This window comes from Oreochromis niloticus, linkage group LG5, assembly GCF_001858045.2.
Source record: "Oreochromis niloticus isolate F11D_XX linkage group LG5, O_niloticus_UMD_NMBU, whole genome shotgun sequence".
Classification (NCBI taxonomy): domain Eukaryota; kingdom Metazoa; phylum Chordata; class Actinopteri; order Cichliformes; family Cichlidae; genus Oreochromis; species Oreochromis niloticus.
Genome location: NC_031970.2, coordinates 13,915,498 through 13,932,282, shown reverse-complemented (window position 1 = coordinate 13,932,282; position 16,785 = coordinate 13,915,498). Strand labels below are relative to the sequence as shown.

Genomic DNA, 16,785 nt, shown 5'->3' with positions numbered 1-16,785 from the left:
AAAACATAATCTACTGTGCTAGAACAGAGGGGGATGTTTGCCTTGATATTCCCGAGTTCCCTCTTGTTTTGAAAGTGACCTTTCTCAGCCTGCAGTGTAATGTTTGGTTCTCTGATGGTCGTTTGATGGCGTTTGAAGTCAGGCTGCTGTAGTATCTGCTGAGTGATTAGACAGATTGTTTTGAGAAGGGATATGTGAGGCTCAAGAAGAAAATATGCACACTCATATTTTCCTCTCTCACACATCTTAAACCGCTTACGCTTTTTCTCTATATTGTCTTTTGCCTACCGTACTCATTTTCCCTCTTGTTAATGTTTGTTTACAATCAAAGCAAGAAAAAAAACACCTAAAATTGCATTAAAAAGAGAACCCTCTGTGAAACTCTCTGCAAAGTCTTTGAAGAACATGAGGTAGACAACAAGCTGTAGCATCACTACTAGCCAGCTCAGAGCTAATTAAACAGTAGCAGTAACTCATTAACTGAATGGAGCAGCAGAGAACACTGGAAAACAGAGTCACAAAAACAAGACGCAGCGTCCAGCATCTCTGGAGAAGAAAAATAACTCAAACATTTCAGCACTTTCTTTCAGTTATAGAGGAAGTACTAATCCAACACTATATTAGAAGAAAGGGTTTCCAACTGCGGATACAGAATCAATTTTACTGTTCAAATGTAATGCACAGGTCAAACTTGTGAAAGGGAAATTGTTTGCCTTTAAAACATATCCTTTTACTGCTGAAATGTTTTTTGCTTACCATGACTAAATGTAGTATTACAACTAAGTCCAACAAAACAAGAAAACACGGTCAGAAAACGTTCTTTTCTTTTTTGTTAACATGTTGCTATCAGAGTTTTAACCTCTGCATCACTAAAATACACTGTTACAGTAATTATTCAGACGAGTGCAGAAACCAATTAAGGTAATCTGACCATTTTTTTCCTTCTAGTACAGACACTGCTTTTCATTTTTTACTCAGAAATGAAAACATCTCTGCTTTACCAAACACCTCAGACCAACACATAGATACACACACTGGTGTCTGCAAATCACTATGTTTCAAATCAGTGTTGCAATCTGCCAGCCACAGCAGCTGCATCGAGGAAACACTTGATATTATATATATTCTGACATCCTAGCCAGAGAGCTCACAAATATGCTCTGCCGCTATCTAATAAGAGAGGCAGCCAACCCATACCTTGTAAACAAAGCCACTAGTACAGAGAGAAACAATGCAGACATTTCTCTGAAACACACTAGCATAGTATCACTCACATCACTCTTCAACAACATCAAACTTTGCGTGTATGCGTACACACACACACACACACACACACACACACACACACACATATACACACACAACTTTGAGATGCAGCCCCTCACCGCTAATGCAGAGGCTGAAACGACAGAGTTCATCACACAGGGTATCTGGGCTCTCCAGCTCTCCTGGTCCTCCTGCCCTTCCTCCCCCTCCTTCCCTCCTCTTCTTCCTTGGTGACATCCTCTTCACCATCTTCATCACTCGCTCTACTTTGTCCATCCTGGATAGCCGAGTTTCACCTGTCAGCTGCGGATGCAATCTTCCCTCTTCTCTGTTTTTGCTTCTTTCTTTTTTTTTAACTTCTTCTTTGTAACTGTTTATCCGGAATGCTTATAAGTTTCAGCACTCTATGTACTAGTTTCTTCTTTCTCCCCTCCCTTGCCTCTCTACAACACTGTTACTCCTTTGCTTTTCTGAAATTACCTCCTCTTCTTCCGCCCTCTTCTACCAACCTCAATTTTTTTTCTCCCTTTCCAGCGTAGCACCTAATTACCCAGGTTTAGTTTTAGAAACACCTCAGCCATCCTGTCTTTCCTCGTCTTTCTTGCCCCTCTCTTCCTTTTTCCTGCTCTTTCTTCCCCCTTGTTCAGCTCACGGAAAATCTGCACGAAACGGCGAGAGAAGTGAGACACTGAGGGAAAAGAGAGTAGAGGGAGAAAGGGAGAGGCTGCACCCCCACCCTGCTTTCTTATACACTCACTCTCCATCTATCTCCACCCCAGCCCACCTCCCTACCGCACCACCCCCACATCCAACCTCCAAAACTCTCAGCTGGTGCTTTGCTTTGCCTATCTTTTCCCAAAAGGGGAAAAAAAAGCAACATGAAAAAGACCCAGCATGGTGCTAGTTTTTTGTCTTTCTGCAGTTTTATGCTTTGTTATCTCTCTCTCTTGCTTGCTCTCTCTCTCTTTCTCTCGCACCCACTTTTTCATTCTGTCAGTAAGCACGTACACAATCACACAAACACAGGAATTATTGTTAACTTCTTCAATCAAATGATGTCTCTGCCGCATGATTTCCTTCCTTCTCCTCTCGTATACATTTATCCCATCCTTCCTTTTTTGGTTTATCCCTTTATGGCCTTATCTGTACCTCCATCTTTGATTCTGTCTTTCATATCCTCCTATCCATCCATACCTCCCACTCCACCAGCCTCCTTGACAACACTTTTTCTTCTCATTTTCCTCTCTAAACACCTACATCTAATCTGACCCTCTTAGTTTCTATATGTCCGTCTCTTACCATTCTTGTCTTTCTCTCTGTCATCACCCAGCCACTTCTTTTTTCCCCTTCTGTCCCTCCGTCCCTCTGCCTCTTCTCATCTACTCTTTAATCTCTGTTTCGTGTCCTTCCATAATAAGCTCATTATCTCCTCTGGAGAAGAGGTCAAACGCACATACAGTATGCACACTCTGGTAGAATTGTTTTATTAGGCAGGAAAACATTGTGGACACTTCTGCTTAGCTGCTGAATACACAAAATTACTCATGGCCACATACAAAAAAGTATATAACCTATACTATACACATTCAGCCTTGGAGCCTCACTCACACACACAGAGACATATTGCAGAAGTCAGAGAGTGAACTCCACGTAGTTTTAATGAAAACTCACTCCGGGGGTTTAGGACATGCTTTTTGATCACTAGCCCAAGACCATCTGTACATGCGGTTTGATCCTGCAGTAAAGTTTGCACTCTTTGAAAAAATGTGACACCTGATGAAATTGATTGTTTCCAGGAAATTAAAAAGTCACTCAGTGAAGATTATTCAAGGTTCTGAAAGTCATGAACCAGCTGCTTCTGCAAGAGCGGCACTTCAGAGTACATTTTCATTTGTGGAGTTTAATTGAGGGAAATCAATCAGGAGGTTATTGATAGAGTAACTTTAATGGTAGTTTATAAGAAGCCATATTTTTTTTCTGTTATTCTATGTCAAAGTAGTCATCTGTTGACCTGCTAGATTAATTCCATAACTTCCTGGGGAATCCCAATTTCATATTTGGAACTGGGGGACTAAACTGTAGACAAGACCTGCGAGAGACAGTGTAAACTCTGTTTATTCTTTTTGGTTTTATTGAAACCCTCTTAAAGGAATATTTTATTTTACAGCCATTTAAGAGGATTGTACTGTGAAAAGTACCACACACTCTCTATAATAGGAAGCTTCTGTGGTGTAAACAGAGTGACAGCGTGTGAACAAACTCATTAGGTAAGGATCATTTGGAAGAATTGAAAATGATTTATTGAGACAGAGAATTCATTTAAGCTATTTAATGATTATACTCCGATGACCAATCATAGCAGAACAGAATCCCAGCAGTGATATAAATTAGCATGAAGATGAAGATGGAGGGAAGGATGGGGTGAGGTTGAGATGGGGATGAGGCCTCAATCTCGCTAAATGCGAGTGTGGCAAGGCAACAGTCACGTACCTAGGTAAGCAGGTTGGTTTCGGACAGGTCCGCCCGGTGGAGGCAAAGATAGCTGCAATCCTAAACTATCCGACTCCAACCACCAGGCGGCAACTGAAGCGGTTCCTAGGTGTGACTGGATATTACCGGTGTTTCTGTAAAAACTTCTCCGTGATCGTGACTCCTTTAACCAGGCTATGTAGGTACCAAAGGTACCCTTTGAATGGTCGGTAGAGTGCCAGCATGCGATTGAGTCAGCAAAATCAGAAAACAGACTCTGAAAGGCAGAATGACAGAAGAGCACTCAGATTTAAAGCATGCAAAACCAAGGCTAATTGGGTCAAACAAGGCAGACAAGAAAATGACTGGAGTAGAGCAATGATCTCAACATTGAGTTTGACAGCATGGGGAAGTGGAAGAGATGTAACGAACACACTAGCAGCTGAATACCCAGGAAAGCAGCTGAGTGATTACAACTCTTACTTATTGATCTCAGACATGAGCTTCATAATTAAGGGTAGATACCTAAAATGCTAAGCACTATTGACCTATTGTCATATACAGTGTTACAACTGTGTCCGAGAGGATGATATACGATGAGCTTTGAGACAAGACTTGGATGTGACTAAGCCTTTAACCATTGTCAAAGTGGTGAGTTTATTATTTCAAGTCCCAGAATAGACCATTTACTGCTGTCCATACGGCAACTAGTTCTCATCACCAGTGATGATCTAGTCAACATTTTGCCCATATCACAGTAACGTTATAGAAACAGGTGGTAAAGATGACAACAATCCCCAGTGTGATCTATGAAAATACATACACATTTTGATAAACAATGTTGCATTATTTCGATTAAATTTATATTCAGATTATCTCATTATGTGACATGTAATCTGAATAGGATAGATGGAAACATTAAATCACTGAATGTTGAGAATAAATTTACTGTATGGTTAGTCTGAGCTTTTTCATTTTATTGACTTCAGCTGGTATCAGTCAGCTCTTCCTTTAAGTCCAGTCTCTTATCAAAAAAAGAGCTTTAATATGTTTTAAGTTCTTAAAATAAACTGAAGGAAAGCGGAAGTCCAGCAGAGTCTGAAAAAGGAGGTCATTTGCAGACTGGAAGCCATTCTGTGCAGTGAAAGGACTGACTTCAGAGCTCACATTAACAACTTTTAAAGTATTATAGACTCTACAGGAGACAGAAATAGCCTCAGTTCAGTATTTGGCTTTCTCACCGGGTTCCAGGACCTAAGTTGATTCTTTTTGACTACTGCAGTACATTAGGAGAAAATTAAGGTGGAAATGAAGCACTTTGGATGTCAGTGGGGCATTTCACGTGTTATTCATCGTTTTGTTGTTTCTTTTTTTTTTTGAGTTATATTAACTAGAGAGTAATCTGTTTCATTGCCAATAAACATTAAACATTAAATGTGGAACAGTACTGCGCAATGCATTTAAAATCATTTTAAATATCATTCAGTTGCCTACAGTTTTAATCAATTATATCAACAGTAGCTGTGCATTGTTTTTTTTGTTTTTTTAACACAACTGACCATATTGACCATACCTGTCCCCTTAACTCCAGACATTTTTTTCCAGCTTTGTGTTGAGCACTTTCCTTCATAAGTAACCCACTGAATGATTTCATTCACTTGAACTTAAATAGCCAATGTAAGATCTACAGATATAGAATGCGGGTAGCTAAATCCCCAAACTGCAGAAAATCTCAGAACCACAGCAGCAGCACAGACCAGCTGATCTCTTAGCTGATCCATAAAGAAAACAAGACCATCAGAGCTCATAGTACAAAACCATTTTTGGAGGGATTTTGAGGTGAGTCATTTTTCCAGGCTAAAACACCATGCTGGATCATAGGGTTCCACCACCTGCCAAATCAAGCTGTTTGTCACCGGAAAATATTAACATACAGTTTAACCTCGGGTACAGCATCTTCATTGGATTGCAGTAGGTTCATTTAATACAAAGATTCTTAAGTTCTACACCCATCCAAATTATTTTAGATTAGTAAATTAAAAAAATTCTCTCTGCACTTTAAATAAAGGGCTAATGAATAAAAAAATAATTATGATTTAACTGATTTTTCATGCAGAAACTTATCAAAGTCTGTGACCTTTGAAACGACATACGTATGAAACGTCAGTAACTAAATTGACAGAACAATGCAGGTATAATGGATTTTCTTGCTCATCTCTTTCAGTTGGTCCTCACAAGAGGAGGAGGACCACAAAAAGACATCCTCAGTGCTCACGTACAAACACTCACAGGCTATACAAACTTTCTCTTGTGAATTTGCTGAGAGTGGTTTAAAGGGATGCTTTTCTTGTGCTAGGAGAGTGTTTGAAGTTTCATAACAAAGCATATGCAGTTTGTGAGTATGTGTGTGTGAGAGAGGTTGTGTGGTTGTGTGGGTGTGGTAATGTACCGTCATTGGTACTCCACATGAACTGGTTATGAAACTATCTCATCATGTGGGGGTGTGAATTAATCACTTCAGCTTGCAGTGACACACACATATACATGGTCATACAGCCCATAATGTACACTTTATGTACACAGTGTACAGGAATACCTAATGGTGTACAGATACTAGCTGGTGGTATTAATAAAAAAAACTTGCAAACTAAAATTACCAGTATAGTTCTATGATCACATTTATGAATAAAAGTAATGACGCGAACAGTAATAAAAAAAAGAAAGAAAGAAAAGAAAGCAACACATAATGTGATACACAAAAAATAAAGAGAAAATCGGATTTCAGGCTCACCAAAAATTCAGCCAAATCCCTAGAGATGATGTTTGACGGTTACAGAGTGTTCAGACACATCTCTCTGACTCATCTCTGAAAAAGTCAGGTCACATTTTGAGGATAATGTAAAGCTTTTGTTCTAACTAGTGCAGTCACTTTTTTTTATGTATTAGGAATTCATAGCATCTGTAACTTAAAAAACAAAAAACAAAATATTCACAAGTGTACTGATTTCTGATGGGACACCTGATTAACTGTGATTCTTAACATTTCATATTTTCGATTGCATATTCACTTTGCATTTGGTGCAGAGCACTTGGGTGTGACACCCAGGGAACAAGTCATCAAAACAGCCTTGTGTCATGTTGGCAAACCAGAAAAAAAGCTCATGACCCATTTTCTAGTTCAACTCTGCTCTAAATTCACTAAAACTTTTTCAGTCTTTTCCTTGGATGGTGGATTGACTGACTGGATGATTAAACACTGACAGGCTATTTGGCCAGCTGAGAACAATGCCAACTGGTCTTGCCTACTTGTCTCACAACATAAGGACACTCAAAAAATCCAAGAGTCAGTCCTCCAAGAGTTGAATTAGGTCAGAAAAAGTAACTTCAACCAATTGTAGCAACTCAGATATCTAATATGCAAGCATTTGGGGGTATAAAGAGATAAATTAGGACAACTAATAGCCAGCAGTTTCTTCATGTTTAAGCAGCTAAGCAGAAGTAACTGAGGCACAGCTCAAATGAAGTGAAATTAAAAAGGATTCCACACTCATAAATATGCTGAGGAGTAAATTTTAGTTAATCCTGGGAAATATAACAAAACCAGTCATCAAAATGTTAAAAACGATTTTCAATACCAATGGAGCAAACAACTTCCCCACTAATACCATAATATATAAGATAGCTTAAATATCTACTAAGTTACAGTAAGCTGAGTGTAATGCTTATTGCTTAATACACTTTTCTAATTCAAGTAGCCACAATAGTCAGTGTGATGTAATTGTTCTTTTTGTGATGGTAATGTCTTTGTCTTTGAGAGAGAGAGATGAGATAAGGAGTCACTGCATTATGACTGCCGTGAATGTTTTCAGCTTTGGCTGAGAATCAGTGAGAATTAAGTAATTGATGCTGGGGATATGGCCTCCATGGAGGCTGATATATGTTGATGTGTTTTTTTCTGTAAATGTTTCCTGGCTGCCTACTGAGCTGATGTGTAAAATGGACAAAGAAGCCAATCATAAACCTCTCCTTAAATTCTGGCAAGCAGACTGTCAACAGTAGCTTAATCAGATATCGTCTTGTTGGTGTTGTTCCTGGATCAATAAAACTAATGTTGGTCCAGATTCAACATTGCAAGTGACCAGTGACATTGTAGAGATGGCATAGTTTTGTAAGGTGGAAACACACCACATTCGAAACCGTAACCCTAACCCTGACTCCCCCTTTTTGCTACTTTTTTATTGAATGGACATCAGCGGGTTTTTCCCGACTCACAAAGTTATGACATCATAACAATGTGACTGGTCAGATGCAATGTTGGTCCTGGACAAACATTATTATGTTGATCCAGGAACATCACCAACACGAGGATATCAGATAGCATGTCAACAGTATATGGGTGTAAAAAATACTGATGGCTATGTGACAAACGCTGAATGGTAGCCTTCTGAAACACCTTTAAAACAAAGAAAAATAAATTAAATAAATACATGCGTAAGCAGGGCAGGAATCCATCGTCACAGAAGGAGCAGGTGTGGAGGCAGTGACACAGACACGTTACACCCAAAATCAATGATGTTGTTACAAATAGTGTGGCCCATTGGTCCAGAACTAATCTACCCTTTATGTCAGTGCCAGGGGCAAGGGCATGCTAGTATAAGACAATGTGGATTCAGACATTTGGATTTTAGAGGAACAGCTGGAGCATATGTGGGTAGAGCTGATGTATGCCCTTTGGGTTGTGATGTGATTTGGGCTGTGATGATTGATTCTTCCCTTCAGGAGGGGAAAGAAGAGCAGAAGACATTTATGTAGAGGGAAGAAGCATAAGCAAATTCCAGTGGAGTAAGCTCTTAAGACTGAGGTATATCTGAGGATAACACCTTTTTGGGTGTTAGTCTCTCCTGGTGGCACAGGCTACTTAAGAGGGGGAGAATAAGATTTGCCAAGTGTGTATATTTACTAGAGATGGCACGATACCACTTTTTTATGTCCGATACTGATACCGATATCATAAATTTGGATATCTGCCGATACCGATATGAATCCGATATAGTGTGTTTTTTAATCAATAAAACTGTTTTTTTAATATCTTGCTGCATTTTGTATAAGTTCATACTCAAGTTTAAGTAAACAACAACACTAAAGCTATTCTGTTATACCTGTATGTAAAAAATACACTGCACCCAAAATATTTCATAGTTCAGCAACACTGATCAATCTAATAAACTTAAACCTACTCCATCCTCCCTATTCTGGTATTTTAAAGAGTACTTAGCAGAAATATTAAGCAACCTACCTAATAGGGTTGCAAACTCCCAGCAAAAAAAAAAAGGGAACCACCCCCCACCCGCCACGTCATGATGCTTAATCGATGTAATCAACTTTAATTTGATGCCATGTGAAAAAAAATGCACACAAATAAATTATTTTTCAAGAATAATTAAATAGACTCAACATCTTTCTTCAACAGAATTGCAGACTGCACAGATGGTATCTTCCCAAAGGATTTAGTACTATAGCTTACTAGGGTATATTAGGGTATATTAGACTTAACAGTTACTATATACATCAGATTAAAACTTTGGGTGTAAGATTCAGATAATTATTTATTAAAAGCTAGACATTTTAAATGAGAATGAGAAAGAAAAGTATGTCTTTGTACCCCCCTTTTCCCTGTTCATGCCCTATCGGCCCCCCTGGCTAAACTTTGCTAGATCCGCCCCTGCAGTTTCATGATTGAAGTAGCCGCAGGAAGGTGAGGGAGAGAGAGAGAGGCAGTCGCTCCATATATCGGTTGTTAAGCTTAACATGGGAATGCTTTACAAACATTCAGAGATGAACTTACACACTTGCTTTACTTCTCTCTGGGATAACATCCTCGGAGATGAAATGCTGGTTTGGTAGCGAGGCTACAAATACACACAGCCCTCTATCACATGACGCATACTGCTCCGACGTGCTACGGTTATGAGCCGAGTTACGCCGTGTCGCAAGTTTTGTGAGGTGCTTTTTTGATATTTAATGGATCGGATTACATTTTTTATTTCTCGCCGATATCCGATCCAGTAATTTAGGTCAGTATCGGACCGATACCGATACGTAATATCGGATCGGTCCATCTCTAATATTTACTAGTCATTATTTGTTTCTGGGGTTGTGCTGAGGCTGGAGATGTTTTTGGAAATAGTGCACTAGGTGATGGAATTGTTGTAGGTAGGGAGAATTCAGCAGGGTTTGACTGAAGAGTGGGTTTGATGACAGAGAGAATGAGGGCCTGAGCTGTTAGTTGTGGCCGCACATTGCTGGAAGCTGCCATGAAAGATGGAGAAAAAGGGTTTGAGTTAGTGGCATTTACAACTCGGTGCAACCCGGTGCTGCCGATAGGAGCAGGAGGAGAAATGCTGTGAGCTGGAGGGCCCAGCAGCAACTGAAGTTTGCTGAAGAAAAAAAGTAATACAATGAGAAGGAATACTGAGAGATCCTGGAAGCATCTGGTAGCTGGTGTTTAAAATGTGTGAAAGCTGGAATGAGGAAAGGTAGTGCACATCCTGCTGCCAGGAATGTTAGAGGCAGAATGTCGATACAGGGGGCCAGAGGACAGAGAACGTGACACCCCATGCCAGGAAAATTTGAAGAAGAAAAATGAAAGGAGGAATAGAGGGCAGAGAAGCTGGGACGGTAGTGCCAGGGATGTTTGACAAAGAGAGCTGGAAAAGGATGAAGGGCAGAGAAACTGCCATCTCAGTGCCATTTATGGGACTACTGGTAAGATGGGATGAAGGATATATATATATACATATATATATACACACATATATGTATATAGAGAGAGAGGTAGTTAGGTAATATTATTATGTCAAACATCTTCAGCTGTTTTCTTTTCTTAAAAAGACATCACTACATAAGTGCCAACAAAAGGCTTACTTTTGTCTCATTAAGGTTCATTGTATCCAAATTACTGTCTCTTGTCTATCAGTCTCTCCCACTCCCTTCCATGACTTGTGTTTTCCTGGCACATTGTCAAACAATATTGTAAGCCTAACAAGTAGGATCGAGCGAAGGTGCTTAATTATAATCTACTTCAAATGGATTTAAAAGATGGAGTGACAGGCTAACATGTTTCTTGACACCTTGGACAAATGTGCATGACATTTCCTGAGGCAGATTTACACATGATACAAAAAGGAAAGTCTGTGGAACTAATTAATGTCAAACATCTTATTTTCTGTGATTATTTTGACATTGGCTTTGTGAATAGAACTGTTAGCTTGAGTTCTTTCTAGTTCTTTCTTTGTCAAACAGTACTTGGATGGTGGCATAAATTTACAAAGCTAGGCAGACTTTGTTTGTCCCAAGTGAAAGAAACCAATGTTGTTGCCTTACCTTAATGTATGCTTTTCTTCAATAGGAAAGGGTATAACTGCAAGTTTGTGCAATAAAACTGTGGAGATTTAGACTTAAATATTCTTGTTTTTTATATTTTTTTAAGATTGAAAATGTTAGTTCAATTTTATTAATAATCTCATTTGGTCAAACATTCCTTAGTGATGAACTTAATATATCTGTGTATATGTATTTATCATGGAAACTTTCTGATCCACTGTGACACTTGTGCATTTTCTCTGAGCAATATATTTTGCCTTTGTCTCAGTTGTCCTTGGTTAGAAAGGAAGTCATTGGTTGAATACGCCATAAATTGTTTTATATCAAATCTCCAGTATAGATTGAAGTAAAACTTCTGAGACTCCTGACAAATACATAGAGTTGTAATTCTACACGTGTCTGTTATATAGCATTTGCAGGACTGATAAGTCAAGTCAGAGCTGAGGTGACTTGTGCAAGAGTCTACCTCTGCACTGCATCACGATTAGTCACAGATACACATGACCACACATTTCACTACAGGTATTTTTTCACAAAGAGAGGAACTGAGTCAAAGAGAGAGATGGTGGGAATGTAAAATGAGTTGGAAGAGGAATAGGAAAGTAAAGAAGAAAGGTAGAACGAGGCAGGGAAAAAACAGAGAAGGAGAACAAATTATCGAGAACTGCAGTGCAAACACTTTCTCTCCATTGCACATTTAAGTCTTCTGGGTTTACATGCACAAACACATACAGCATGGGGAATATTTCCTTGGAAATTTTTTGAAGATCTTCTGGCTCCTTCTCTAAGTAACATACAAGAAAATGAACATACTCACAAACCTAAGCACACACACACACACACACACACACACACAAGTTCACACGTACACAGACTGTAAAACATTGAGAACATACAAACACGGCCATGTTCCAGAAATGTCTGTTTGCTCCTGTTTTCAGTTTGACTGACAAACTTCTTTTTTAGGGATTAGATTTAAAAAAAGAAGAAGATGGAAAACAGATTTTAAGAAACAAAGTTGAAAAATAGATGATGAGGAGAAGGTCGGGGTAATACATTTTCGTATACAGTTTTAATATGGCATGCAAAAACCCTTTGGTACTGTATTGAAGCAATATGAAAAAGCTGTACAAACATGTCTGAAGGAGACCATGTCCTGCTATGTGCTTCATGAGAAAAGTTCTAGTGTGTTGCGACAGAGAACAAGCATGCACCCTAACAAGACCAGGACTTGATCAACCTAATCTAATTTCAGTTTCTGTTAAAGTTTTTAATTTTCATTTTGTAGCCTTACCCAGACTAATAAAGTTTGCAACTTTGAAAAATAACCTAACATTCTTATCATCCTCTTAAGGAGACCTTAGTAGTCATAGTTAGTGCCACACTTTTATAGCAATTTCAAACATGTATAGCTATATTATTTACTGATATCACTGAGGTTTTTTCATTGGTTGTTTTGTCAATGTATTATCCAGCTATCAGTTGCCACATTGTGGTATCTTTCATAACTAAATAGACAACCAGCTTCTTACTCGGTCTAAAAAAAAAGACATGATTGTCATTCTCTTACACCATTAAACCAACTGTACCAGTAAAGTCACTGTCCTACTGCAACATTGCTCCATTAAAATGCAAACCAGAGGGTATCACAAGAATGGAGTGCTCCTTCTCCTTCACTTGTACAAAGTAGCATTTTAAAGTGTTTCGAGAGTCATGCACTACCCACTTAGACCTTGAGTTTAGACCTTCACTCTAGCTATAATTTGATGCTGAGAGTCCCTCTTTGCTTAGAATAACAATTTGACTTCTGACACTTTCACATTCTTCAGATGTCATGTTTCTAACTTTGAAAGTGCTGCTTAGAAAGCAATGTTCTACTGGAAACTTCAGCCACAGTCATATTTATAACTAGTGAATCATGGCAGCTTGTTGCTTTACTTGAACAAGTCTCCAAAGCCAGAGTTCTCAAAGAACAACCTTCAGGCTGTCATTGGCCTGAAGGTTACATTTTCTGCTGCCTCAAAGTAAAGGAAAGAATGCACTATTGTACATTTCATCTGTCCACAATTTATGTCACACTATGTTATTGTGTGAGACCAAGGGAACGTTTCCATTAAATTTTTGCCCTTCTTTTCAAACCATCACATCACACAAAACTTTTTAAACATTAATAAATACAGCTGGTGTAAAGAAAACTACTTCCTCCTTCCAATTATGGACCAGTACAAAAATGAAAATTGCCACCCGGAAATGGACATTCTCTGAACAGACACATTAAAAAAAATATTAAAATGTGTCTGAGGTGTGTATTATATCTGCGAGGCCCTCACTGATCTGCTAGCTCTGTAAACTGGCACTCAGTCATCAAAACTTTGAGAACACTTGTAAAGTGTAGATCAAAGCCACCTATTACATTTCATCTGATCAATTATAGGGCTTCGTTCTAATATTAAAACTCAAAGAAGTTAAGCCTTTTACACAAAGAGGTTGACATGATTACAATTGCTTACTGTGTCATTTACATTTAATTAAATTCAATTTCATTTTGTATCACATCAATCACCAAAACTGTCACCTCAACACACTTTATATTGTAGAGCAAAGACCCTACAAGAGAAAATTCTAACAATCAGATGACTCTCTATGAGCATCACTTGATGACAATAGGAAGGAAAAACTCCCTTTTAACAGGAAGGAAAGTCTGCCAGAACCAGGCTCAGGGAGGGGCAGCAATCAGCTCAAAGCTCAAGCTCTGCCTCCCATTCTCCTTTAAGAAATGCCACAAGCAAGCATGCAGTCTGAGAGCGAAGAACTCTCCTGGAACAATGCAGTACTATCTTTATGATATGATGTGGCTTGATTATTCAAGACCTTGAATGTGACGATACAGACAACAAGTTGAATTCTGTAACAGGTAGCGAGTGAAAAGAAATGAATACAAGAGAAATATGGTCTGTCCTTCTAGCCCTGTCAGTTCTCTCGCTGCAGCATTTATTGCATAATTTCTAGACATACCCTTAACATGGGCAGCAAGATGGCAAGGTGGCTAGCACTGTTGCCTCATCGCAAGAAGGTCCTGAGTTCAATACCACCACCAGGCCAGGGTCTTTCTGTGTGGAGTTTGCATGGTCTCCCTGTGTTGGCGTGGGTACTCCAGCTTCCTCCCACAGTCCAAAGACATGCAGTTAGTGGGGTTAAGTTAAGAGAACATTCTTGAATAGTCATATTTTATAACTAGTGAATCATGGCAGTGAATACTAGTGAATAATCTTCTATATGTGACTCGTCTGTATGCATGTTGGATCTTGTGGGTTTCTGTTGTTCTGCTGCACATGTTGGGAGACATAAATATTTTACACATATGCATTTTTGAGCTTATCCTTGAGTCAAAAACAAGCTAACAAACTTAAGTGAATACATTTGCTTTCTTGTTCATACAAACATCTCATTCAGGAACAGATCTTTCAATGCTCAACTGGGAACATATTAAATAAGTATGCAAATACCTCTCAAAACACTTTATTTTACTTTACTGAAAGCACACACACTAACTCTTTGTGTGACACATGTTTTTGAGCCATGTGTTGTCATGGGTAACAGGAGTGTGTAACTAGTATAAAATGGGTCACAAAATGAGCAGAGTGGTGTGTGCAGCAGAGATAATGTTAAGTTGCCTGTCACATACCAGAGATACGCGCACACACACATACATGCACACACTCACTGAATACCCAAAGGGTGAGTCATATAGTCAAGAAATGCAAATGGGTGGATTAATTCTACTGAATGGATAGCTCAGTCTTGTGAATGGCATGCAGTGCACAAGCAACGTATTTCTGCATGTGTATATATGTATATGTGTATGTGTCTGTGTGTGTGTATGAGAGCGAGAGAAAGAGAGAGAGGGGGACAGAGAGAGAGAGAGTCTTTATTATAACATACTAAACCATCATATTGCAAAAACAGCACAGGAATGTCTTAAGGAACACAAAGAACCAAGGAACTGACCCATGCAACATTAACTCCCATATCCAAATCTGATGTGACAACAACAAGCTGCAGCAGAACAAGGAAGGAAACCATATGTGGTGCCAGAAACTTTAAGACTCGTATTCCATATGAAAACCAAAAACCCATATAAGTCAAAAGGGAAAAGGCTGTCTTTCTTGACCTCTGTAAGCACATTGCTGCTGAGTTCATTTTTATAGGCATTCCCAAAAGGTTGATTATGCTCATCTGGATGTAGCATTTTCAATGGGAGAAATGTTTCGTCACTGATCCAAGTGACTTCTTCAGTCTCAGCTGACTGCAGGTTGACTGCAAGTATTTGAACACCTGAAAATCAGTGTTAATATTTGGTACAGAAGCCTTTGTTTGCAATTACAGAGGTTCAAACATTTCCTGTAGTTTTTGTATTGCACTGCTGCACATAAGTATATGAATACCTGGCAATCAGCAAGAATTCTGGATCTCAAAGACCTGTTACTATGCCTTTTAAAAAGTCCACCTCTACTCCGCTTATTAATCTAAATTAGTAGCACCTGTCTGAGCTCTTTAAAGACATCTGTCCACCCCACAGTCAGTCAGACTCCAACTACTACCATGGGCAAGACCACAGAGCTGTCAAAAGACATCAGAGACAAAATTGTGGACCTCCACAAGGCTGGAAAGGGCTACGGGGCAATTGCCAAGCAGCTTGGTGAAAATAGATCAGCTGTTGGAGCAATTGTTAGAAAATGGAAGAGGCTAAAGACGACTGTCAGTCTCCCTCGGACTGGGGCTCCATGCAAGATCTCACCTCATGGGGTATCACTGATGATAAGAAAGTTGAGGAATCAGCCCAAAACTACACGGGAGGAGCTGGTCAATGACAAGAAGAGAGCTAGGACCACAGTTTTAAAGGTCACTGTCAGTAGAGCACTACGCCGTCATGGTCTCAAATCATGCATTGCACAGAGGGTTCCCCTGCTCAAGTCATCACATGTCCAGGCCCGTCTGAAGTTTGCCAGTGACCATCTGGATGATCCAGAGGAGGTGTGGGAGAAAGTCATGTGGTCAGATGAGATCAAAATAGAACTTTTTGGTCTAAACTTTACTTGCCCTGTTTGGAGGAAAAAGAAGGATGAGTTGCATCCCAAGAACACCATCCCTACTGTGAAGCATGGGGGTGGAAACATCATGCTTTGGGTGTGGTTTTCTGCAAAGGGGACAGGATGACAGGGTTGTATTAAGGACAGGATGAATGGGGTCATTCATTGTGACATTTTGAGCAACAACTTCCTTCCCTCAGTCAGAGCTTGGAAGATGGGTTGTGGCTGGGTCTTCCAACATGACAATGACCCGAAGCACACAGCCAGGATAACCAAGGAGTGGCTCCGTAAGAAGCATATCAAGGTTCTGGAGTGGCCTAGCTAGTCTCCAGACCTAAATCCAATAGAAAATCTTTGGAGGGAGCTGAAACTCCGTGTTCCTCAGCTACAGCCCCGAAAGCTGACAGATCTAAAAGAGATCTGAGTGGAGGAGTGGGCTAAAATCCCTGTTGCAGTGTGTGCAAACCTGGTCAAAAACTACAGGAAATGTTTGAACCTCTGTAATTGCAAACAAAGGCTTCTGTACCAAATATTAACACTGATTTTCTCAGGTGTTCAAATACTTATGTGCAGCAGT

At 39.5% G+C, this 16,785-nt stretch overlaps 1 protein-coding gene across 4 annotated transcripts in view; it reads right to left on the bottom strand.

The window, feature by feature from the left end:
* Positions 1-16,785, bottom strand: part of LOC100691544 (glutamate receptor-interacting protein 2) — a 245,317-nt gene that overhangs the window by 160,441 nt on the left and 68,091 nt on the right. For 2 of the 4 annotated variants that reach the window (XM_019359146.2, XM_019359147.2), the window contains exon 1: positions 1,386-1,970. The exons of the other annotated variants lie outside the window; for them this stretch is intronic. In XM_019359146.2, coding sequence (XP_019214691.1) covers positions 1,386-1,542 — 157 coding nt within the window. In that variant the 5' untranslated portion in view covers positions 1,543-1,970. Of the gene's footprint in view, positions 1-1,385; positions 1,971-16,785 lie in introns of those variants that run through there. 4 annotated transcript variants of the gene reach the window in all.